We start from the raw sequence: 25,080 nt of genomic DNA on the forward strand, positions 1-25,080 counted from the left end.
TTGTCGTGGGTCCGCCATTGGTCGGAGTAGACTCCGACTTGTGGCTGGGGGGCAGAAAACTGCGGCCGAGGTGGTATCGGCATAGGCGGCGGTGAATAGGTCGGCGGTGAAAAGGGCGGCAGCAAATACATAGGCGCTGGCTGGAACGCAGGCTGTCGAGGTCGAGCAACGGCCTCGGCGTACGTGAGAGGTGCGGCGACTGACGGCGATTCACGGGCGGGAGGAAGAACTTGTGCGACCTGGTCTTGAATGAAGTTGCAGTGTATATGTCAATCTGCGTGGTTGATCAGGTACACAGGGCATCAAAGAGAGCTGACGAGCGACCTCGGCACGGATGAACTCTTGGATCTTGGAGAGAAGAGGGGCATGGTCTTCTCCTATGCCAAGGGTGGAAAGGCTGGACAAAGAGTCGTCGAGCACCGAGGGACGTCGGGTGGAAAGACGTTGCCTGCGCAACTCGTCAAAACTCTGGCATAACTCTGTCAGTTCTAGAACAGTGCGAGGACTCTTAGAAAGCAACATCTGCAAAGCGTCGTCTTCAATGCCCTTCATGATGTGCTTGATCTTAAGCTCTTCGGACTCGTTGACTCGCTTGCAAAGGTCCAGAACGTCCTCAATATAGCTTGTGAAATTCTCACCAAGCTGCTGGGACCGAGTATGCAAGCGTTGTTCGGCACGGCGTTTGCGTACCTCCGGCCGTCTGAAAACTTGTGTGAGGCTCGTTTTGAAAACCGACCATGTAGGGAGTTCCGCTTCGTGGTTTATAAACCACAGCTTGGCCACTTCCGACAGGTAGAAGGAGACGTAGGCCAACTTGGCGGCGTCATCCCATTTGTTGTGAGTACTCACTCGCTCGTACATTGAAATCCAGTCGTCAACGTCCTTATCTTCTGTGCCTGAGAAAAACAGGGGGATCTCGCAGACGCAGAGAACCAGCGCAGAGAACAGTAGACGGTGCCTGTGGAGGAGTTGGAGCGGCGCTTGCGTCGGTAGGCATAATGGATGGTAAAATGCGATTTCGAAGCTCCACGGTGATCGAAACTCCGGCTCCTCCACCACTTGTAACAGGGTTTATTTGCAGAGCAGAACGCAGAAGGCGAAGCAGTTAGCAGCGTCCGGCCAAGCGCAGCAAGCACGAGCTTATGCTGATGGCGATGCCCCTGAGGCGCCGAAAAATGCCGCTGAGGCCCCTCTTCTTCACTACACTTCGTTTAAGAATTGCAAGTACAAAATTACAGGACGATTAACACCCTCTGGACAATTTACACCTTTTTTTCAGGGTCTGTGAATTCTGCCAGTCGAGGTTAATTTCACGCCCAACTTTTTATCAAATACTTCGCTGATTAATCGAGTATGAAGATCGGCGTTCGTTTGATTCTCTACTTCAGATATGCCCAACACCACAAGGTTTGAACGCCGACTGCGATCTTTAAGATGAACAAACTTTTCAGAGTGTTGGGCAACAGATGAATGCAGAAGCGTTAGCATGTCGTTCGAGGTATAGCGCATCCTGGACGGGACAGAGAAGAAAACACAGAACACATACACGGCGCTAACTTTCAACAATGCGGTTTAATCCGAGAAACAGCAATACTTATACTCAAACATGTTAGCCTGAATGAACACAAGAACAATGTTGCCAAGGCACAGCCTGAGGGTTTTTTTGCAATTCACTGCAAAGAATGCGGGTGCCAACCCCTCTTTAATCGCACCAGCATAATCGCAAGAAGCACTAACCAAATGACAAGGCTCATCATAGAAGCAAAATTCATTGCCAAGTTTGGGGTCGCTTGTATAAGCAAGCCATTGATATCATTATCATTGAAAGAATCGCATTATTTGAATGTCGCATGAGTTGCAGTAGATCAGTTTTCTGGTTCTAGCACGTGGTTGTGGCGCGCCATGTTTGGGTATAAGTATTGCTGTTTCTCGGATTAAACCGCATTGTTGAAAGTTAGCGCGGTGTATGTGTTCTGTGTTTTCTTCTCTGTCCCGTCCTGGATGCGCTATACCTCGAACAACATGAATAACCAACAAGCCCGCCGTGCAACCTTAGTTAGCATGTCATCCAAGACAACATTGCTTGGGGGTATAGACTTCATGCTCTGAAGAGACTTGGCTATTTCGGCGACTTGAGAGTTAAGTGCGACTATAGCTTCGTTTGATGTAACTGTGCATTCAATTCAGATATCGAGTTAACGATTTTTTCTGTCCTTCAAGAATGAGCTTTAACGTATCAGCATGCAGGCCGGGGTTAGTTTCAATATCTCCGCAGAGCAAGAGTTTACAAACAAGAAGGCAGTCATACACCATAGTCATACATGTCCGCGGGCACGGCAGGATAACAAGGAACCTGTTGTTAGATCGTACCGAGTAGTAGGAACTACCAACCTGGGCAATAAACGAGACAGGCTTGGTGAGCATAGTTGATTTCACATCGCCATGACCACAATTGTTTGTTATTCACAGTTTGTACAACTGGTTCAGCTGCGCCGTTTGAGGCAGGGTGATATGGCGGTACAAGCATGCGGTGTATTCCATTTCGAGTTAAGAACTCAAGGTACTGGGCACTGGTGAAGACAGGACCGTTGTTGGAAACTATGACATCAGGCAGGCCATGCTGAGCGAATGCAATTCTCAAAGCAGAAATGGTAGCTTCTGCAGATGTGGAAGACACAAGAAAGACTTATTTACATTGAGAATGCATCCACAATAACCAAGAATGTGTTACTTAGAAAAAGTCCCCCAAAATCAATGTGAAGCCTTGACCAGAGTCGCTGTGAAAAAGGCCACGGCATCTGCCTGAATCGGCTGTGTAGCTCGACGCAGCTTTTCAGGCTGTTGGCAATGTCATTGTCAATGCCTGGCCACAAAACATGGCTCCTGGCAATCATCTAGCTCTTCTCGATACCCGGGTGGCTGGCATGAAGAACACCAAGAACTTGGGCCTGCAATGACTTTAGGATCATTACTCTTGATCCCCAGAGTAGGCAGCCCTCATGGAGACTGAGTTCTGAGCTTCTGGTATTGAAAGGGTTCCACTCTCGTCCTACTGGGAGGCTTTCTTCTTTCAGAACAGCAAGAACAACATGGCCCAGAAAAGGATCATTTGTGTGGCTTGGGCAACAACACCTGGTGAAAGGAGTTTGGCATATGCTTCCTCTAGCAAGAAGATTTCAACAGGCCGTGGTAATGCAGCAGTGTCATTTGGGAGAGGCAGTCTACTAAGAGCATCAGTGTGGCCGAGCTTTTTGCCAGGCTTGTATACAAGTTCGTACTTGTAAGCAGAAATCTTCAGAACCCACCTGACCACTCGAGGCGAAGCTTGCACGGGAACGGGCTTGTTGGCACCCACCAGTCCAAGAAATGGCTTGTAGTCAGTGTGTGCTTCGAATGAGATGCCCCACAAGTACTGGTGGAACCAATCCACACCGAACACTAAAGCCAGTGCCTTCTTGTGGAGTTGACTGTAGTTTTGTTCTTCACTTTTTATTTCGAAGGGCCCCCTCAAGGGGGGTATTACATAAGGGGTGGGGGTACAATTGGGCAACATACATACATGTATACATAATGATAATATACAATTACACATACAAAAAAATTATACGTAAACAATATATATACATTTGTAATTATGCACATCAATCAAATATGCATATAATTAGTAGCCACATATAAACATAAGAGTAAATTAGTGCTTAAGCTTCTCAGCAAATGATGATGGGCAGGTGACACCAGCAATAGAACGGGGCAGGTCGTTCCACTCAGTCGATGAACGTTCTGCTTTTGACAAGCTCCTCAAGGCAAAAGCAATGGAATGTTCCTGGCCACCAGCATCTTTGTGTGCCAGAACTGCACCTATACCGTGAGGCGATGCGTCACAGCTGAGACAAACAGGCCTGGCAGGATTGAAATGCACAAGAACTGGAGCTGATGTCACCAAGTGCTGGCAGACAGTGAATGCATTTTGTTGTTCTTGTCCCCACTCCCACTTCTTCCCTTCACAAGTAGCAAGTGCAATAAACGAAGGAGCGACGAAAGATAGGGTAAGAAGTGCCTGTAGAAGTTGACAAGTCCCAAGAAACTCTGAAGTTCCCTGACATCCTGAGGCACAGGAGCATGAAGAATGGCTGCTACCTTGTCAAGATTCGGGGAAAGGCCTTCCTTGCCGATGATGTGCCCGAGATACTCGACTTGTGGCACAAAGATGTGGCATTTTTCAAGTTTCAGCTTGAGGCCAGATTCCTGAAACTTGCTAAGCACAGCACGAAGGTGGCAAAGATGCTCAGCATCATTTGCGCCAGTCACAAGAGTGTCGTCAAAATAGACTGCTATACGTGGCAGTCCCCAACAAGTTCATCTCGCGCTGAAATATGGCAGGTGCAGATGGGACGCCAAAAGGCAACCGGGTGTAGAAATGGTAGAATATGCGTAGAAATGGTGACGTACTCCCTAGAGGCCCCGTCAAGGACAACTTGCTGGTACACATCTCGCAAATCCAATTTTGTGAATTTCTCACCTCCAGCAATCACAGTCCACAGGTCTTCGATCCTTGAAATGTTGTACTGCTCTACATTCGCCACTGGGTTTATGGTGATATGAAAGTCTCCACAGATTCTGATGCGTCCATCCCTTTTGTTCACAGGAACAATAGGTGCAGCCCACTTTGCTGTCTTGACTGGAACAAGAATGAAATCTCTTCTTAGTCTATGGATTTCTCGAGTTACTCCATCTGTCATGTCATACGGCAGTGGACATGGCTTGAAGAACTGAGGAAGAGCATCTGAAGGAACATGTAGAGAAGCTTTAGCACTCTTGAATGTACCCAGGCCTTCTTTAAGCACTTCGGCGTAGTCTTGGACTAGGTGTTTGACGTCGGAAAGTGCGTGGGTGTTCACCACCCATGCACTTTTCAACATCGGAGACGTCGATGCCCAGCTCATGCATCCAGTTGCGTCCAAGAAGAGTAGGCAATCCGTCTCCGGTCAGAAAAAAATGTAGGTCGGCCGCCTTGCTATGAAACTTCAGGCTGACGTCAGCTTTGCCCTGAACCTTGTTCTCCGGAATAGCTTCGCAGAAGCACTTGTGACGGCTGCACAGGAACTGAAGGCAAAAGCTAAAGAAGACACGACTTGGCGGCCATGACAGAGACACTTGCCCCCGTGTCCACTTCTATGCGGAGCGGCTTGCTGCAAACGTCAACAGTAAAAGGCAGGGGCGCCGTGGCGTAGTCGACCAGCCACATGTCAAAAACTTCGTAAGATGAAGTGGTAGCGGCGTCTTGCTAACGTACAGTATTAACATGATGATAGTTACTCGACGACGGCGAACTGCAAGCCGCGAACGAACGTGCCTTGGTAGGGCTGTTGCTTTGGGCTTGGCTGTCCCTTCGTCTCGAATCGCACACCTTCGCCAAATGACTTGTGGCAGTAATTGCAGATTGTCTTCACATTCTTGCATTTGGAAGCAAGATGTCCGTCCCCGCAGCGGTAGCAGGTGATGCCCCCACGGTGAGTCGAGAAAGCATTGCTTGTGTTCGCTTGCACTATCTCCTTTGCGTCCTTTTTTGCTGCTTCCATTGCTAGGGCGGTCTGCACGGCGTCATCAAAGGTGAGGTCCGGTTTTTCCAGAAGTCTTGTCTGGACATCCACGTTGTTTATATCACACACGATGTGGTCACGGAGCATGTTTTTGAGTTCAGCCCCGAAGTTGCAGTGCTAGGACAGGCTTTTTAGTGCTGCGATGAAATTGCTGACGGATTCCCCTTCCGTGCAAACGCATGTGTTGAAACGAAAACGCTGCACGACGGAAGAAGACTTCGGACAATAATGGCTGCCAATAACTTGAACAATATCGTCCAGCCTTTTATCACTGGGCTTGGCGGGCTTGACCAAATTGCGGAGCAAAGCATGCATTTTTGCCCGCAGCAGCTGATGAACACGGCAGTATGCTTGTCTGAGGAGACATCATTCGCCACAAAAAATGCTTGGAGCCGGTTCACGTAACAGGGCCAGTTGTCTCCTCCCTGCTCGAACGGCTCGAGATCGCCGAAACTTGGCATGGTGGACAGATGGCAGAGCGGTGCGGGAACGAATACTTACATGAAACTTCCTTTCATCCTCGTTGCCAGTTGTTACATTAACGGATGGCCGGGCGGTAGTCACCAGGCCCGCGAAGAACATGAGAACATGCTGAGCCCTTTGCCCAGAATGAACTGTGTTGTTTCCAAAACGGCCACCCACTGCTGTGCCAGGCTTGCACAGCTCAACACAACTATCAGTGCTGCGTGGGGGCGCTGCATTTGAGCTAACATTGTAACAGTTGTTTCTTGCCACACCCGTCTTCCGACTCAATTCCATCCCATGTAAGCGATCCCGAAATAAGTTCATGACACACTGAAACCCTGGCAGCGGCCGTGAACGTGCTCCTTCAATGACTGCAGATCTTCAGCCTGTGCCACACGTGTCTTTTGTCAGGTTCTCTGTCTATTGTATATTCTAAGTTTGCGCCAAGGAATAGCAGACACACACACACGCACGTGTGCACACAAAAAAATGGGGTGTTCCATCCTACACAGGACAAGCATATGTTTACATTTACACCAACACAGCTGCTGGCTGCAAACATTGTTGCAGTAGTGACACTACTTTACGGTTTTCTCTTGTCTAAATTTTTTGATGACTCCCGCGGCTTATCTCCAGTTATTTTCCTAATGCCCGCATTCCAGCCCAAGGCACTTTTGTAATTATTTCCACTTGTTTCCGAACTCTGTCGCTTTGCAGTGTCGTATGTTCTCCCGTAATACCATGTGGTACCAATGTTAATTTTCGTAAAAATCATGTGCATCCGTGCATATATATGGCAGTCGACATAGACGTTGAAAACCACTCGCCGAGAGAAAGTTAGAAGGGTAATTTTGAAAAGAGCTACAGTAGAAAAAAAATGGGGTATACATTTCGCTGTACTCTTTACTTTCACGTTATTTGTTAGTTTTGTCATGCTTCCAGGTCCTGCGCCCAACTTTAAGCTTCCTTGTCTACCGACCATAATATGGAACAGTCCATTTGGTCTTTTGATGTTAGCCGCTCTACAGGCACTGGCAGTAGCGCTCCAGCTTGCTTGTATTCTGGCAGTTTCCGTGGTTTGGCTCTGTCATCCATTACTGTTTCTTCTTTCTACTGTGTATTGTCGACAAATCGGCACCTGTGCTCGCTCCAAGGAAGGCATTTGTATTCTACTGCCTTACAACAGACGCGTGGTTTTGTGTGCTACTACATGTGTAAAAATGAAAACTTGGTTGTGACTTGACCCGGTCATATCGGAAAAAAAAGGGAGGGGGGAATAAACGTCACGCACAAATATACCTTGATCACATCCCAGCAACGATTTCATGTTCACTCCAGTACACAAGAAACTCTGCTGGGAACACCTTTCCTACCAATAAGACATTGACGGCACAAACTTTGACATCCTGAAGTACCTCCCCATTAATGCCACGAAATCTCGTTGATTCACCTTAAGACGTAACTTTGTGGCAAATGCGATTTGTGAAAGAAAGACTCATTACTGACATTATGGCACCAGTGTCCACCAAAGCACTTGTACAAAGGCCATCTATTAACACAGGTATCTTGTTCTTGGAGGAGGAGGATTGAAAGAGGAAGGACGGGGAGGTTAGCCAGTTCGCGGACCGGCTGGCTACCCTGTTCTTGGACATCATAACTGGCGAAGGAATGAGGCTAATCCTATTATGCGACCTCACCTCAATCTGTCTGGCTGGCTAGTTTCCCGGCAGTGGTGGTGATGACAGCCGTTGTCCTGGTGAAAGCGAGCCATGCAGTCAGACAGACTTTGTCAACCATATTTTGACTTGCGTCAAACTATGGCCGGAAGCAGAAGAACTGCCACGGCAATTCTCTCAACGTGAGGTAGTCCTGGAATAGGCAGGCCAATGACCGTTGTTGTGACCAGTGCCCGCTGGAGAAAACGCTGACAGGGAATCTGAATGTCTGCTCTCTGTGTCAACAGAACTGAACTATATGCCAAAAGCAGGACTGATAGTTGGGCTAGTTGGTGACGTGCGCGAGGTACTGGGATCGTACCCAGCACCACCACCAGATGTCACGGGGTCGTGACGTGGCCGAAGACAGGAGACTTCGTGTTGGAATTTAACTGTTTATTTGGGCGAACCTGTGCCCGGTAAAAGGAAAGTCCAATTACAGCAGCAGTCTCGCACAGATAGCAGTCTCGGACTGATAGCGGCGAACGGAGCGTCGGCCTTCGATCAACAACTGACAAGCGGCGAAGCGCGTCGGCATTTATACTCTTGCCGTCGAATGTTCTAGCGTTCTCGCTGGCGGTGGCGTAGGTTCCCGAACAATCTGTACCGTTCGCACAGTGGGAGTGATTTTATCAAAATGATCTACTACAGTCCGGAACCTTCTGGAAAACTGCAGGCGCGGTTTGCGCTGAGAATCGTGTGGTGTTCTGGGACGATAACGAAAACTTGGGAAATGGAACGTGGCTTATGGGCAGTACCAACGCACCAACTCACGGGACGAAGAGAAGAGACACAAACAAGCGCCGACTCTCAACTGAAGAATTTATTGAAATATACTAGTTATCTGAACACATAAGATAAAAACACACAGAACACGCGCAGAGGGCCAGCGAAGGACCGTGTCGACGTCATTATTAATTTTGCACTACGAGTAACTGCGCAGGTGCAGCATATTCCACTCAAACAAACATGCTACTGATTAGGATTTCTTCTTTTTCATGTAAAGAAATTGATGTTTGACTGATGCAGGACTCCCCTTCTCTTTTGATATAGAATGCTTCCACTAGTTCTCTTGTGATCTGATCGCTATGTTTGTAGAGTACTGTCGTTTCTTTGAACAAGGGCCTGCATCCACACATGTGACAGTGCGAAAGCCAATTCGCATATGTGCTGGTCTTGAAGCTTCCAGAGTGTTCTTTTAATCGTATATAGAGACAACGCCCTGTTTGCTCACCATAAACCCTTCCGCATGTTAAGGAAATTCTGTACACTACCCCTAGTACACAGAGTAGTGAGGCGTCCCTGTGTTTTACACTGCATTTATTTTGGCTAGAGCTCTTCTTATTATGCGTTTTGTTCATCATAGGGCACAATTTTCCTAATTTGGTTTTTGCTGAGAATAGAACCTGTACATCATACCTAGATGCCACACTTTTTAGTCCATGGGCTAATCTATGCTTGTAGGGCATGGTGGCACATTTCTTTGACCTATTGTTTTTTAACACTTTAACACTTCTTTCACCCTTTTTGATCTGACGTATCAGACCTTCGCAAACAAAAGTGATAACGGGCGTCGGGAAGCCGGCTACCTGAAGGCGACACACCTGTTCATAGAAGCTTTGTTCCGCCTGGTGCCATTACGACTGCAGGATCGCAGCCCCGAGGCTAGACGTAGCAATGCCCTTCTTCACTAATTTTGAATGACCGGACTTGTAATTAAGCGAAGGTTTTACAGATTTTAGGATACGCGCCCAACAAGGGTGGTGGTTGATAAAAGTCATCTTAATGTCTAGTAACAACTGTAAGGCATGCTGTGAAGGCATTTTGCTGGTGAATTTCCGCCCCATCCCTGTTTCTTGAAAGATCTGGAGAACTTTTTCAACACTCATGCGCTCCTCCTTTTTGGGCACTGCTATTAAGTAACGTAACGGGCCACACGAACCACCTTCCCCTCAAACTTCTTTTTTAGTCTGGAATAAACTTTTTCGAGAAAGCTACCGCTGAAAACTGGGCCTATCTTAGACCCAATACATTGATTGATTGATTTGTGGGGTTTAACGTCCCAAAACCACCATATGATTATGAGAGACGCCGTAGTGGAGGGCTTCAGAAATTTTGACCACCTGGGGTTCTTTAACGTGCATCCAAATCTGAGCACACGGGCCTACAACATTTCAGCCTCCATCGGAAATGCAGCCGCCGCAGCCGGGATTTGAACCCGCGACCTGCAAGTCAGCAGCCGAGTACCTTAGCCACTAGACCACCGCGGCGGGGCTTAGACCCAATACAGACCCCCCACTTTTTGAACCATCGTTTTCCCTTCCCAAAAGATTAAGGTTGATTGCAGATAGAACATCAGTAACTCTAGAAAGGTTTGCACCTTTAAACCACATTCGTTTTGTAAATTTAGCTTGTTGTCCTCCGTAATGCATTCTTTCACACATTTCATTAGCTCCAGCTGTGGAAGGGAATAATATAGATCCACTACGTCAAACTTAGCACAACGCAATTCTTCGACGATTAGTTGTGAGTTCTTTATAATGAATGAATCCTTCACTTTTAGTTTTTCTATATGCCCAGTGATACCGCAACGCTAACACACAGAGGCTTGGCAGTATGCATTGTACTTTTGGAAGGCATTGCGCTGACGTGGTGGTGACACCGATACATCTTCGTTTGGGTCGTAATAGGTGTTGGCCGGCTGGCAGAGGTAACTGAAACGATCTTCCTGCTTTGGCAGCGGGCAGGTACTGTGCTGTGACCTCGGTGGTGAGAGTGGCGTGTAGATGTCATCGACGCCTGCTGCGGCAACCGACAGGGGATTGCGAGAGGGAGGCGCCGCCGGTGTAGCTTCATACGGCATCAGGCGAGCGTGTTGAGTAAGCTCTTTTCAAAAGATCTCGCGTACTGTTGATGCGAGATCAAGCGGCGCGCATTCGTCAACTCTCGCCACTGTGATTACATTCTCTAGGCAACCGAACTTGAGAGTGCTACGTCAAATCTTCAGGGTCTCGAAGGTACGACAGTGGCTTATAACGTCGGTTACCCTCCCCAAGATCTTTTTGTTGATGAACTGATTTTTTGCAGAGGCAGGCATAACTTGCGTGGTAAATCACAATGCCATGAGAAAACTGAAAACGTCCTAACTTCATGTGGAATATTTAATTGCATAGTCTATGCTAAGTTGTAATGAAGTCACACCCATTTAGTATGAATATTTTCACAGCATTGTTTTCGTTGAGTACGTGCATGGTTAAAAGCACCAATGTCTCGCTGTTCTGCACTTTCATTTTCAATGTGGATCCATAGTTTCTGCAGATTAGTTAACATTCAGCAGTAATAAATATGTTTACTTTGTACCTTTAAAGACTTACTACTCGAAATTGTGAAGAAATCACCACCTTATCGCTGAAGAGGGGGCACACGACGGACTCGGAAAAAAGCGAACGTCGGCACGTGCCGGCGGCGGAGCAGGCGAGTCCTTACCATGACGTCATTTCGCTCGCATAGAAAAGAACGGTCAGCCGTTCTTTGCTATGCTTGCCACCATGGCATGCGTTACCAGCAAAAACGAGAGTTCTTTCCGGCAGCAGCTTGTAAAACAAGCCAGTTTCGTCGCAGTTGAAAATATTGTCAGCAGAGAACTGCTGCAACAAAGACTGGATTTTTACACTGCAGTACTGCGCAATAACTGCACTGTCGACGGCGCCCCTTTCGCCACACATCTTCTTGAACTTGAGGTTATTCCGATGCTTGAAGTTTCTCAGCCATCCATCACTGAACTTAAAGTTCGTGATGTCCATTCGAAGAGCGAGAGTTTCCGCTTTTTTGTTTCAAGATGCAGCCTGAAATTGGCAACTGCTTGGCAATCATTGAATTAAGCCACACGACGAGAGCGTCCTCAAGCTTTGGATGAACACTTTGGCTTGCATTCATCATTTGGACACCAGACAGTTTTTCGGCCACTTCCAAGATCTTGTCTTTGTTCTTCAGGAAATCGGAAACTGTTTGCTTGGAAATGCCAATCTCCTTGCTCACGTGAGCCTGCGATAGGCCACTCTTCACCAACTTAATAATGGTGGCTTTCTTCTCCATCGTTAACCGACAGTACATTTTTTCCGTGCTTCGATGCCATCGGCGAGGACAACGAAGGCGGAGTGGGGGCCATCGCAGGCAAGCGAAATCCTCACAATGTGAACAAAGGAGTTTGCTGGCGAGCGTCGAAGCACCTAGGCTTAGCGTTGCAGAGCCCACTTCACACGATCTCACAACCGCGCACTAGGCTCGCCAAACACCATGTGAGCTGCGTAAACAAAACGGCGCGACGGTGCCTCGGGTACAGCGGAGGTGGCGCTGGTAAACATTCAAGATAGCCAGCATGGCCAGACCAAATCGGTCTGTGACTGTTAGTTCTAGTTCGAAGTGGTAAAACGCTTCGCGAAAGCACTGCGCGGGAAGCCAGAGTAGCACGCACGAGCACAAGCGCTAAAGCAAAAGGAACTTTATTGGCACCAAAAAATTTCCGGGTGGATAGTTTCGATTGTCAGCGAAGCACCCTTGCACGATAAACACGGCCAATGTAAGGAATCTCGAAGGCCGTGTGTGTTTCTCCGCTAACGATCAACGAGTCCAAGCAACAGATGCCGCCACAGTAGACCGGCGCGCTTAATTATGCGATCGTAATTGTGTGTGACGCAGTTGTGGTGGTTTCCACTGGAGGTCAGTGGTGGTTTTCGACCTTCCGTCGCGTCAAAAAGTCCAGAAAACTGGACTCCGGGGGGTTCGAGCGTCCGAAACTTCAGACTTCCTTATACATTGATTCTATGGGGCTCGTGGCGGTGCTGCGAAGATGTCCGAATCATCGGGCATGTCCGAAAATTCAGGTGTCCGAAAAATCGGCAGTTGACTGGCCAACGTACGAAACCAAATACGTGATATGTCATGGGTGCGATAAGCGAGGTTTAAAAAACACTGATTAGAACAAATGAATGGGGTCATTGTGTGATGACGACTAACTTATTTACTGAAGCTGCTGCCTAGACCGAGTCACTGCCGCCAGTTTTCCCGCCTCTCCTGTACACAATTTGTCGCGCCGCAGCGGCCGCATTTGCAACTACGGCAAAGCCGCTCGACTCGGCAGGCCGTACTGTGCGTTTTTTCATACAGCGGCTGTGATAAGAGGTTTTCAGAGCCCTAGATTGGGAAGAATTATAGATATGTGTTATTGAAGAGTACCTTAGTAACCTGCACTTCACCGATGAAATCGCATTGCTCAAAAATCCCGAGACAAATTCCAATTCATGGTTACTGAATTAGACAAGGAGAACAGAAAGAAAGGTTTTAAAATTAGGGGTGGGCGAATACTTGAAAGCTTTGAATACTCGTCGAATATTTCATTTGTAATATTCATATTCAATGCGATAACCACATATTCAAACTCAAATATTCATTCACATATGTTACTGTGAAGAACTTACGATTTTACGTATGTGCTATAAAAGCCTCAGTAGATCACACAGTGATTACTGCTACTTTGGCGCATGAGTGGTGATGCATGGAAATTCATGGGAACGGGATGACTGCTACCGACGAATGCGGCGCCAGTCATCGCGACAATTCTACCAGCCATAAACATCTCAATCAAGCTAAATCATATACTACCTACGCGGCAGTAAGTGTGGCTTTGCGGTTTAGCACACGCCATCCGCTGCCGCGCCCTCGTACTTGGGACCGCAAGTGCATATCACTCGTGGAAACGAACGCATCGGCTAGCAGATCGAAACAAGCAGAGCGCTGCTCACAAATGACGCACGAAAACAACAACACACACAAGATGAGAGCTAACTAACAACGTTTACAGCTCGACACTTAACGAGCTACTTAAACAAAAACGATGTACAAAATGTAATCACAGGTACAGATATGAGTGCGAACTAACAAGTGTCCCAGTTATAACCACCAGCGATAACGCTAGAACATTCGACGGCAAGAGAATAAATGCCGACGCGCTTCGCCGCTTGTCAGTAGCTGATCGACGGCAGACACTCCGTTCACTGCTATCTGCGCAAGCCTGCTACTGTAATCGAACTTTCCCTTTGCCGGGCACAGGTTCGCCCAAATAAACTGTTAAATCCCAACAAAAAGTATCCTGTCTTCGGCCCCGTCACGACCTCGTGACAATACGGTCAAGGTACTAGGGCTAACGTTAAGCGCCAAGGAGGACCACAACAAGGAAGCACTCAAGCACCTTTAAAAAAGCACGAACACTTTTGCAAGAGGCATTGCTAGAATCGCCAACAAGAGAGCAGGCCTCCTAGAAGACAACATCATGAAGGCGTATCACGCCTTTCTCGTAAGTCACGTAGCATACGCGTTCCCGTTTCTGAAACCTACGAAGGCTGAAATCAAAAAGGTTGACTCCATGCTTCGCAAGAGACTGAAAACTGCACTTTGCTTGTCCAATAGCATGAGCAACGAGAAACTCGAGCAACTCTGTCTGCACAACACAGCCGAAGAAATTTTTGAGGCTCAGAGAGTGGCACAGATCACACGCCTGTCGTTGACGCAGGCAGGCCATCTCATCCTATGAGACGCAGGCATTTGTCCAATTTTTCAACCAGGGAAAAGAACACAGCTTGGTAATGACGTGAGGAAACACATTAGGGTTGAGCCAATCCTCCGCAACGTTCACCTAACGTTCAACAAAGGGCTAAGGAAGGACAGAGCGGGGGCACTCATAAACAAGGCAAAAAAACGCAACACGCACGCGCTATTCGTAGATGCCGCCCGCTACTACGGCAGGGAGGCGTTGGCCATAGCAGTCGTTGATATAGACGGAAACCTCATATACGCGGCAACCATCCAAACAAGCCATGTCCACGAAGCAGAGGAAATGGCGATCGCGTTAGCCTTGCAGAGCCGCCAAGCCTACTCCACAATATACACAGACTCCAAGACGGCGGCACGAACGTTCGCGGCTGGTCTAGTAGCTAGAAGCACTGGAAAACTTACCGCCAATGCAGTAAGAGTACAAAAGCGAAGAAATTCTTGTTAAAGAAGAGAAAGCTCAAATCTACGTATCCTAGCTTACATGGGACAGTTACCGGGACTCGACCACTGCAATCCCAACGAAGATGTCAACCGCCTGGCACGTGAGCTCACACGCCGCGCCGCGGACAACGACCCCTCGATGAGTGAGCGGTACGAGAATCTCTGCAGCCAGGACAAAGCACTCACATAACACGAGATCACTTCACATTACCGGGGTTCCCAGCACCACACCCAAAATTTAAAGCACAAGCTCTAACTCTAAGAAGATTGCAAACACGTACGTACATAAAACCATCCGCATTACACAAAGTCGACACCGACACACCACCCACATGCTCCCTTAGCAACCATCCCTATTGCAATTTTACAATGAATACAAGCAGCAACTACAGGCGGACCAGAGGGCCCGGGACATCGCTACAAGCCTTCGGCTGCCAGCGCCATCCTGGGCGGAGCGCCTCCAGGTTGAATTAAGGGTCGGAATGGCCCTTTCTCAGCCCCCTCAGGATATGTTTAACTCAAGTCAATCTCTCTCTCTCTCTCTCCCCGGAAGAGCTCAGCTTTCCCTCTCCGGACTACCTTTTTGCCCTGCGGTACCTTCAAGACGTGGGCTGGGTGCGTTATGTGGTGCGCTTGTGCTACCATTGGACCTTTTCACATAGCCGAGTGGTGCAATATCTGCACCTTTTCTGGTGGGTGAACCACATAGACTTCGTCACCTGATTAGTGGCAAGAATGGTGACAGTCTCCTTCGGACCTCCGTGTAAGGAGACGGAGGGCAATAAAAGCCGAAGACATTTTGTAAATAAGCGCTCAATCATGAACTGAACCTCTGTACATAGCGCAACCTTCTGTATCTCTTTACAGTTCCCTTCTTTCATCCATCATGTAAATAAACCTTCTTTCTATCTCTCAACGCGTCCCATCACTGGCGAAGATAAGCTATGCGGACGACGGCGGGGAGCCAACTACCCTAAAGAGAACCCACCGTACATGCCATTATCAACTTCCTACCCTTTACAACTAATGGCAGCGATGGGATGCCATCATCAACTTCCTACCCTTCACAACTGGTTGGCAGTGGTGAGATGGACCTCACGTCTTGGTGCTGTGCTGTGGTGAGTGCTTGGTCTTTGCTACAACTTTCCAGGCTTCATTTTGTGAGTTAAGTAGAAGCTGGACTGTATGTGAGTTAGGGAGATCACTTATTTGTGAGTAATGAGTGAGAGGGATAACTTAATTACTTATGAGATGCAGGACCAAAGTATAACGGCAATCATGGAGGTGAAGACACTGCTAAAAGATGGTCTTTTGTATATCTGCGAAGACCTGGGTATTAAGGTTAAGGAAGGAATGGGCAGGTCACAAATTTTGGAGCTGATTTTGCAAAACGCCAGTTTGGAGGATAATGGATACGCGTTAAAAGCTTTAAAAAGATTGAAGGAATGAAAAAGAAAAGAAATGAGCCGGAGAAGGAAAGAGAAGAAACGAAAAGAATGGAACGAGAGAATGGGAAAGATAAGTGAGAAAGGAGATAATAGAATAACAACAAGAAGAGACAAGAAGAGCAATACAATGCCTTAGACGGTCTCATGTAAGTTCGAGGATCCTTGCATTCGAAGAGGGCGAGAATATAGAGCGTTATCTAACCTCTTACGAGAGCGTTTGCACAGACCTAGAGCTCGACGAAGATTATTGGTCTATTGCCTTATACAGTGTTCTCCCATGCGACTTAATGGGTAGGATACTCTACTTTTCCGAGGAACAGTTCAAAAGTACAATGTAGCTAAGGCAGCTTTACTGCGGTGCTTCGGCATCCGAGTTCAGAGAAGGAAAATCAAGTACGACAAGCTCACAAACGCTCCCGTGAAGAACCCGCGATGGCGTGCTGGTAGAAAAACAAAGCCTGAGAGAGGTATGAGTGTCTCCTATGGCACGAAAGTGGAGAGTGAGCGAAAATGGGAGAAAGAAATACGTGAGCGAGGTGAAGAGCGTGAGCGAGCCCTCGACCTAAAGATTGAACTATCGGAACAGAAGGTTGAAACAATGCGGCAGAATATTCAGCCATCCAGAACTGTAGCGCACTGCGCCAAAAAAATGACTGCAGTGCCATTTGGAGCCGTAGAGGAGGCTAGCACGTGTATAGACAGTAGCATGTTCGATGATGGACTGAATTTGAGTGCTGCGAAAAATGCTGCGCTGCATAGAGAGGCCGATGAAGGCCAGAGCGAGCGCGACAAGGTGCTGAGCCAGTTTAATGCTAACGAAACAGCTAGGATAGCTGTAGACAATGCTAACGAAACAGCTAGGATAGCTGTAGACAAGCTGGTACAGACCTCAACTGAGGTTGTCTCGTCAATGAAACTTGCAAACAATGTGGAAATAGGAAAGGAAATCGGAGAAAGCTCAGGAGCAACGACCAAAGCAGTGAGTAAAGAGAACAGTTTGACTGTAGGCAGCTCCCTGCAATGCGAGCTAGATGGCTTGAAGGAAAACAGCAGCACTGTTCCTAAGAGCGTCAAGCTGTCCGCCAGTATAGAGTGTGAAATAGGTGATTTTTTTCGAAAATCATTTAGACGGCGCGGCGTCGACAGCTGACGAGTTCTGTAAGAGGGCGGTCGAGCTTGAGCAGCGATCGGGACGCTTGGAAACGAACTGCAAGAAGCGGCGCTGACGAAAGCGACGTCGTAGAGCTGCGAGTGAGACAAAAGACGCTACGGGTGTAAAGAAAGGCTCGACAAGTTTGAGCGTAGTGAACAGAACTAGGGGTTCTGCATCGGCGTCAAACTCGGTTTGCATGCGTCTGAGCGGCCGGACGAAAAATAAAAAGAAAGCGGTTTTGCAAATGAAATCTTGTGTAAAGCGCCAGTCTTCCGATTCCGTCCACAGCAAGTTTCGTGGGGCGCCCTTGAGCTGTAAAACCACCGACGACGCAATCCGAGGCAGATTTCCTAGTTGTGAAAAAAAGTTCGGTCGCAATCGTTGCCGTAAAAGAGTGAAGCAAAGAAACGCAGTAATGCGAAGGCATGAAAGAGGTGGCAAACAGCAGGGCGAAAGAAAGAAACAGCAGTGCAAAAGTTAGTTACGTTGGGTTTTATGGCGCAAAAGCAACAATGGCTATGATGCGCCAGACACTGGGTGATTATGATAATAAGGTTAAAATGCGAGGTGAAAAACAGGTTTCTGTTTACAGTTTGTTTAGAAGACCTGCGGCGTCTAGAAACCTAAAAACATCCTACATGGGGATGGGTGCATTTTCTGATAGTATTAACATTGGGTGTAAAGGTGTTTGTGTTCTGTAAAATGTTTAAAATAAACGTGTCTACTTTTTTCAAAAACTGGGCATGTTATTAAAATATAATTGATAGTCAGAGGTTCCTTGCAATGTTCGCATTCTGGCTGATCTTTGCACACTAAAAAGTTGTGGGTTAGGTGAGTATGACCTATACGCAGGCGGCATAGTGTTACTTCGATGAAGCGCTTTTGGTGATTGCAAGACTTCCATTCTTGTAGAATAGGCTTGATAATTTGAAGCTTGTTATGCACTTGAGCTTGCCACTCTTTTTGCCATTTTGCCCTAAAGGCTGTCCGACAACTGTTGAAACAGTCTCTGAATGGTGCCCTTATTTCTGCTATGCTTTGATGACCTGCCCTTGTTGCTACCCTGCCTGCCTTTTCGTTTCCTGGGATACCAACATGGCTCGGCACCCATACAAGCCGGATTGTCTAGCCATTTTTCTCAGCTCTTTCTAGCTTCTGTAAAATGTCCCCGAGAAACGGTTCGGTTTCCGACCTTAAATGTAGGGCTTTTAATGCGCTAAGTCTGCTGGGATGCTTTCAACTCCATCGACGCCCATTCTGCAAGACGCTGTTCTGTAGCTGTCCTGTAGATGTTCCAGGAAGCAGTCGGGTCTCAACGAAAGCTTCGCAAGACAAGCCTTTTGTTGAATGGGCTCGAAGAGCATGGGACGGCGAAACTGAGCTGGTCTCATTAGGTCAACCTCTCAACTCGGCTATTGTCATCTACGCGAGGCCATCGTAAAGCACCGACATTCCCGAAGTGTGGGAACGTGTCGAAGAAGCTGTTCTCAGGGATCGAGTGGCTGCCATGTTTGAGAGGGTTCTGGAAGCCGGTAGCTGAAAGCAGCCATGGACCGCTGCCGACATTCGGGTCTGCGGCCATCTACCCGGAGGAGCTCAGCTTTCCCTCTCCGGACTCTGTGAGGCTACACAATTTAACAAAATTCATCTCTGAGCTGACGCTACACAATTTAACAAACTTCATTTTCCTTTTGCAGTGATATATCATGTGGCTAGGACGTTCTGTCTATAGGCCAAAAAAACCCCTACCGTGTGTGTCCTCTAAAAAGCAGTGCATAAAAAGAAATAGGGTACCTTATGCTTACGCCGGATAAATTTAGAAGCAATGGCCATCTTTGAAAGCGAGTCGAACTGGAAGGAAGGTTATTACTCGAGTCGTGGCACATACAGAGGACAGCCCATACCATCAACCACTCTCCCGGAACCCTTCCCCCAGTGTATACACATGGACTGCGCTCGACGGAAAAACGAAAGAGAAAGGGGGGGGGGGGGGGTCATTATCCGTCCCGCAAGTGCTTTGAAGACGCCGCTGCTGCGTCGTGCTGCAGTCATCCCTGAGGAAGAAACCAAGTCGGTTTCGAAACGTCAGGTTTCTTCAAAACTTTTGGTTAGAGTCCAAATCATCTCCCAAAGCATACTCACTCATGTACACCTCAGACCAGCTGTGCATCAGTCCTCAGCCACTAAGCAACTGTGCATGAGCAGACTGGCATCAAAATAGGCGGAGTACAACACTATTCCCAAGAGGCTAGAAACCATGCTCATTCCTAGCAACTCCTTGAATAAAGCAGCGACTCCACCACTCATACTGTCACAATCCTTCGTTACATTAGGCCTGAAAGACATTTGGCAACATTGCCCACAGGTTTCCCTTTACAATGCTCCCTTTCCTTCTGCACCAGTGTTATCAGTTGCTTTCACTTTTCAAATGATGCACAACTTTTTCTCCCGACTGTACAACCCTACATAAGGCTTAATACTGGAGAATTTGCAATGCTCATAGACTGTCGCGCCCCCTAGCAAAATTCAAGAGCCTCCTCTCAAGGATTATCAGTAGGCAGAGGCTCCCAATGCTGCCTTGTTTGGCGACGCTAGATGCAGTATCAACGCATTAGCAAGAAATGACGACAAAATATTTTGTATGCGTCAGGAATCAGTGAATATACCAGATCATTCGTGACACGATAAATCTGATTCATTGCTGCGAGACGAGAAGTTTTCGTGAAAATAAGTGGCAACTCATGCTTTCGATTATAGCCCGCAGAGTATACATATCCGCTTCGCGAGATTTTCTGCAGCCACTTTGCATAGGTAAACGTTATGGCCTGACCATTCCAGTTAAATCTTGCCTTGTTTTACATGCATATAGCATTCGTCAATGCTTTTGTAGTGCATAAATCCCATAACATTCATCGTTTGCGGAAAGTACCGCAGGCTCCCGATTTGTGTTTCTAAACCTTGGCCTACGCTTCGCTGCTTGTTTTTTACGTTCGTTGATTAATGGCAGCAGACTGCAAGCGATTCTTTTCTTGCTGGGTATCAGAGTGAAATGATCTCCCAGCCCTCAGATAAACGTGGTGAGTGACGCCGTGTGGGTGTTGTGCGTGGTGAATGACACGATCTTGGTGCTGTCGAAGTCGTTTGGCAGAGAGAATTCTTCCGATTACCTTCAACAGTGATGTTCAAAAAAACCGTCTTGACGTCGAAAATTTTTCACTGGATGTGAATGGTTTTCAACGCGCTGAGAGCGACAGCGGCTATGAATCATCAGCTGCTAGCTCACAAGCAGAGTTGCACTGCATGTCCCATCGTGTGTTGTTTTTTCACCCTTGCAAGTCGCTTTGATTGTACTTATTGTATAATAGCCTTCAGCGAGCTCAAAATAAAAGTATACTTTTTCTTGTGCATTGGATGTATCTCAATTACAGCCGCATGCGGCCAACACGCGCAAACTCAACCATCGAAGCGAAATAGTGCAAAAATACGCAGTTAATGAAATATGCAGTTACAACTACAGTCCACGCTAACTTCTCCTGCAGTTCACTGGCGCCATCCGAACGACGTAGTTCGACATATTTTCGCAATTTTGACGTTGCAAAGCAAATGCGTGTTGATATCCTAGTTTCGAACGCGCTGATGAAATCTGCCACATCCGAGTGCAGTGAATTGCACATTGTTAGTCTGATCATGGCTATGACAAAAGCGCTACTTAATGGGAAGTTAAATGCTTGTGTTCCATTGGAGAAGCAGCTGCATAATGCTTACAGCGCAAGTAATGACGATGGCGTATTATGTTCGCAAACCATCGCTTCGTGAAACATTCGATCCTATGCAGTTGCAACGGCATGCTACTCGCTAGTGGCCTACTACTACGGAAAATCCACCAGACAGGCTCGGCACAAATGATCTTGGAGTGCCAATCAGTTCATTGATTGATATGTGGGTTTTAACGTCCCAAAACCACTAAATGATTATGAGTGACGCCGTGGTGGAGGGCTCCAGAAATTTCGACCACTTGAGGTTCTTTAACATGCGCCCAAATCTGAGCACACGGGCCTACAAGATTTCCGCCTCCATCGGAAATGCAGCCGCTGCAGCCCGGATTTGAACCCGCGACCTGCGGGTCAGCAGCCGAGTACCTTAGCCACTAGATCACCGCGGCGGGGCGCCATTCAGTTCATACGTGAATTCTAGTTCACGCAGTTTTCTGTAGCACGCACAGGATTACGCAAAACGTCGATACACGGTCGATCAGCTGACACCACCACCGTTTGCACTGCAGCACGAAATAAGGTAGCGAACATTCAGCAGTTCCTATCGGCTGGGAAAGTAGTTTGGTTCAATATACATTTATTTGAGGATAAAGAGTTCATCCGGTGAAAGCGGCACGGGGAGCACGTCCGCACGTCCTATATTTTTTTTTATGCGAATTCACTGGTTCATCATCCCTCCACAGCCGTCCGATTGTACAGCATGCCACCTATATGCCGTGGGCATTGCGAATAGTTTAAAAAAGCAAGGCACTGTTTTTTTTAACCTTGTGTGGATACTACCGACTTGAAAAGGCTTACCCACCTGCTCCCTGTACATGCTGATGTCCTCGAATGACTTGCCATTGTTAACTGCGAAGACCAGCAGGAAGCCCTCGCCTGTCCGCATGTACTGGTCCCTCATGGCACTGCACATGACAAGGCTCTTTATCAGGATGCTGTTGCTTTGTGTACAAAGTTTGTGATCCCACATAAACTATACAGTACAGCATATCTGCTGTTCTGGTATACTAAGCTTAATTTATTCAACCACTGTGTTAATTATTTTGACAAGCTTTTTTGTAAATGCCCTTCAGTTTTTTTTTTCAAACGATTTCTTGGTGCTCCTTTTTTTCCTTGTTTACCTGTGTTTAAAGCTTCTGTTTATCAATGTACGTGCACCTACAGTGTGTATATCGATGTGTGTGCACACACCCACACAACACACACACACACACACACACACACACACACACACACACACACACACACACACACACACACACACACACACACACACACATTTAGATGCAAAATGGTGCTAACAACCTCCCAAGATTGTCTTAACAGAGAGAACTCAAAAAGAAATGAGCTCTCAAAAGCAACAAGTATTTTAAACAGAACTGCAAAACTAAAAATAGGTACGTGGGATTTTGCAACCATAAACCATGACGTGACCAGAGTCTTGATACCTTTACTGGTCATTAAGCTTCGGCGAAAGTTTGACATCGAGACAGGAGAAACCGCTAGGGGGCACCCTCGCCCGCAGCGGGGCATCGGAGCGGCTGTGGCGCTTCAGCACGCACCGGAGCTGTGAAATGTTATTAAATATAGCCGCGAGGGTTGAATATGTCTTAAAAGTGATGTTTGCTTCAAGGAAATGCAGGAAATGTCTAATACAGTGAAACTTAGCATCGAATAACGAATCAGCACTTAAGTTTCCCCGACGACCCTGGCGGTGAGAGCAGCGCCGCCACATCGTAGGCGCGGTTTGCGCTCAACGTAGTGTAACCGGGTGAGCACTAAACTTGAGCTTGAACTAAAATGAACGTGGCAATATGGTTTGCTGTGGCAGTGCGTCGACCCTACGTCTAACCATAATCGCACCTTACCAGGAGCTGAAAACAAACGAAAAAAAAAAAAACTTGCGCGCTATGCACGCGTTGTCGTTATTATGGCCACGCCAATTGCTTCTTGTTTTATTCTATATCAACAGATCATTTAAGCACGAAATTTACTTGACGAACGTAAAAAGGCATATTTAGGCACTGAAAGGCTGTAGCTACTAGGATCGTACTAAGATCGGTTGATGGTTTTTCTGTTTTCAAAAAAGGGACAATAATGTCCTTCCAGGCATCAGGCAATCTTGTAATTTTCCAGATGTCCACAGTTCGTTAAAGAATGTCAGGAGTGTTTCTGTGGCCGGTTTAGAGAGATGGGCTAATTGATTGATATGTGGGGTTTAACGTCCCAAAACCACCCTATGATTATAAGAGACATCATAGTGGAGGGCTCCGGAAACTTCGTCCACCAGGGGTTCATTAACGTGCACCCAAATCTGTGCACACGGGCCTACAACATTTCCGCCTCTGTCAGAAATGCACGGGATTCGAACCCCCGACATGCGGGTCAGCAGCCGAGTACCTTAGCTACTAGACCACCGCGGCGGGGCAGAGATGGGCTAACATGTCATAGTGTATCTCATCAGGTCCCGGTATGGTCAGCTTTCATGCAGCCAATACTGAGTGGATTTCTTAAGAAGTAATAAGGCAGTGTAGGGTTCATTTGTATAACCGCTTGTTGGAAGTTGTTTTTCGGCTGCATGTACGTGTGTCTCCTAGACCACCGCGGCGGGGCAGAGATGGGCTAACATTTCATAGTGTATCTTATCAGGTCCCAGTGTGGTCGGCTTTCATGCAACCAATACTGAGTGGATTTCTTAAGAAGTAATAAGGCAGTGTAGGGTTCATTTGTATAACCGCTTGTTGCAAGTTTTTGATTTTTGGCTGCATGTATGTGTGTCAGAAATGATCGTGTGTAATGTGGGGAGCTCGGAACGGCACAAAAGTATTCACCCAGAATATTTGCTTGTTCTTCAATACTTGTCTGTTAGCCACGAGATGTCCGCAATGGTGCAGTGAATGGAAACAACTTGCCGTGTATCTTTCGGACCCATTCCCAAATTCCTTTTGATGTTGTAGAGCTGTTTATAGAAGCGATACTTTTGCCACGAGAATTTTTCCGCATTATGACGGATGTATCTGGCTTTCGCTCTGGCCTTTTCAAAATTTATGAAGTTTTCTGGTGTTGAGTAACTGCGAATAGTTGCGCAGGCTTTGTTTCAAGGCTTATCTGCATTCATGTGCGTGCCACGTTTCGTGATTTTGTTTTAGAAGTCCAGAGGTCTGAGAAATGAATAGGCGGGCAGCCATTCGTTTAGTTCATCTATGCTGAGGTTGTGTGTGGCGCTATATTTTCTAGGCGGGCTTTGTCTTGGAAGAGGGCCCAGTCAGCTAAATGTAGCTTCCAACGTCATGGTTCTCATTGAATTACTTAAAGTGATGTTGTTTGGCCGACTAGTATGGGCAGATGAGCGCTCCCGTGTGGGTCATTTGGGACATCCCACTTGAAATTCATAAAAACGGAAGATGAACAAAAGGATAAGTCAATGCAGCTCATTTTCCTTGAGCTAGGAGAGCAGTAGGTTGGTTTTCCTGTATTTAGTGGCCTTGGTAGCACCGGAGAGACAAGAATGCTAAACCCTGTGTAGCTGTTTTCACAGGTGCTGCTCCTGCTTCGTTTGTCTACACAACAGGCCGATAACGGCATTATTCCACCGGAGCATGCTGCTTGGTGTCTGGACGTGCGCAAGTTTCATGAAATCTACAGATCTACGGAACAGGCAATTGTTGCCAAGGGTGCATGGACAGCGAAAGCCCTAACATCATCAACATCAACCTAGGGGGCGGTTTCTTCGAGCCAGGATGCTATCTGTGGCGTCAGTGGGCTTGGCAGCACAAGAGAAACAAGAATGCTAAACCCTATCTTGCTGTTTGCACAGGTTGGTGTGAAACGTTACTAGGACTATTCGAGATGACTGTCGTCTTGTAGTGCTGCCGA

General features: G+C 47.3%; 1 protein-coding gene across 1 annotated transcript in view; it reads right to left on the reverse strand.

The window, feature by feature from the left end:
* Ras85D (GTPase ras-like protein 1) overlaps positions 1–25,080 on the reverse strand; it is a 314,926-nt gene that overhangs the window by 122,263 nt on the left and 167,583 nt on the right. Inside the window, exon 5 of the mRNA XM_037432124.2 lies at positions 22,007–22,109. Within this exon, the coding sequence (XP_037288021.1) occupies positions 22,007–22,109 (103 nt within the window). The remainder of the gene's footprint in view (positions 1–22,006; positions 22,110–25,080) is intronic.

The sequence above is a fragment of the Rhipicephalus microplus genome, unplaced genomic scaffold (assembly GCF_043290135.1).
Source record: "Rhipicephalus microplus isolate Deutch F79 unplaced genomic scaffold, USDA_Rmic scaffold_14, whole genome shotgun sequence".
Taxonomy (NCBI): domain Eukaryota; kingdom Metazoa; phylum Arthropoda; class Arachnida; order Ixodida; family Ixodidae; genus Rhipicephalus; species Rhipicephalus microplus.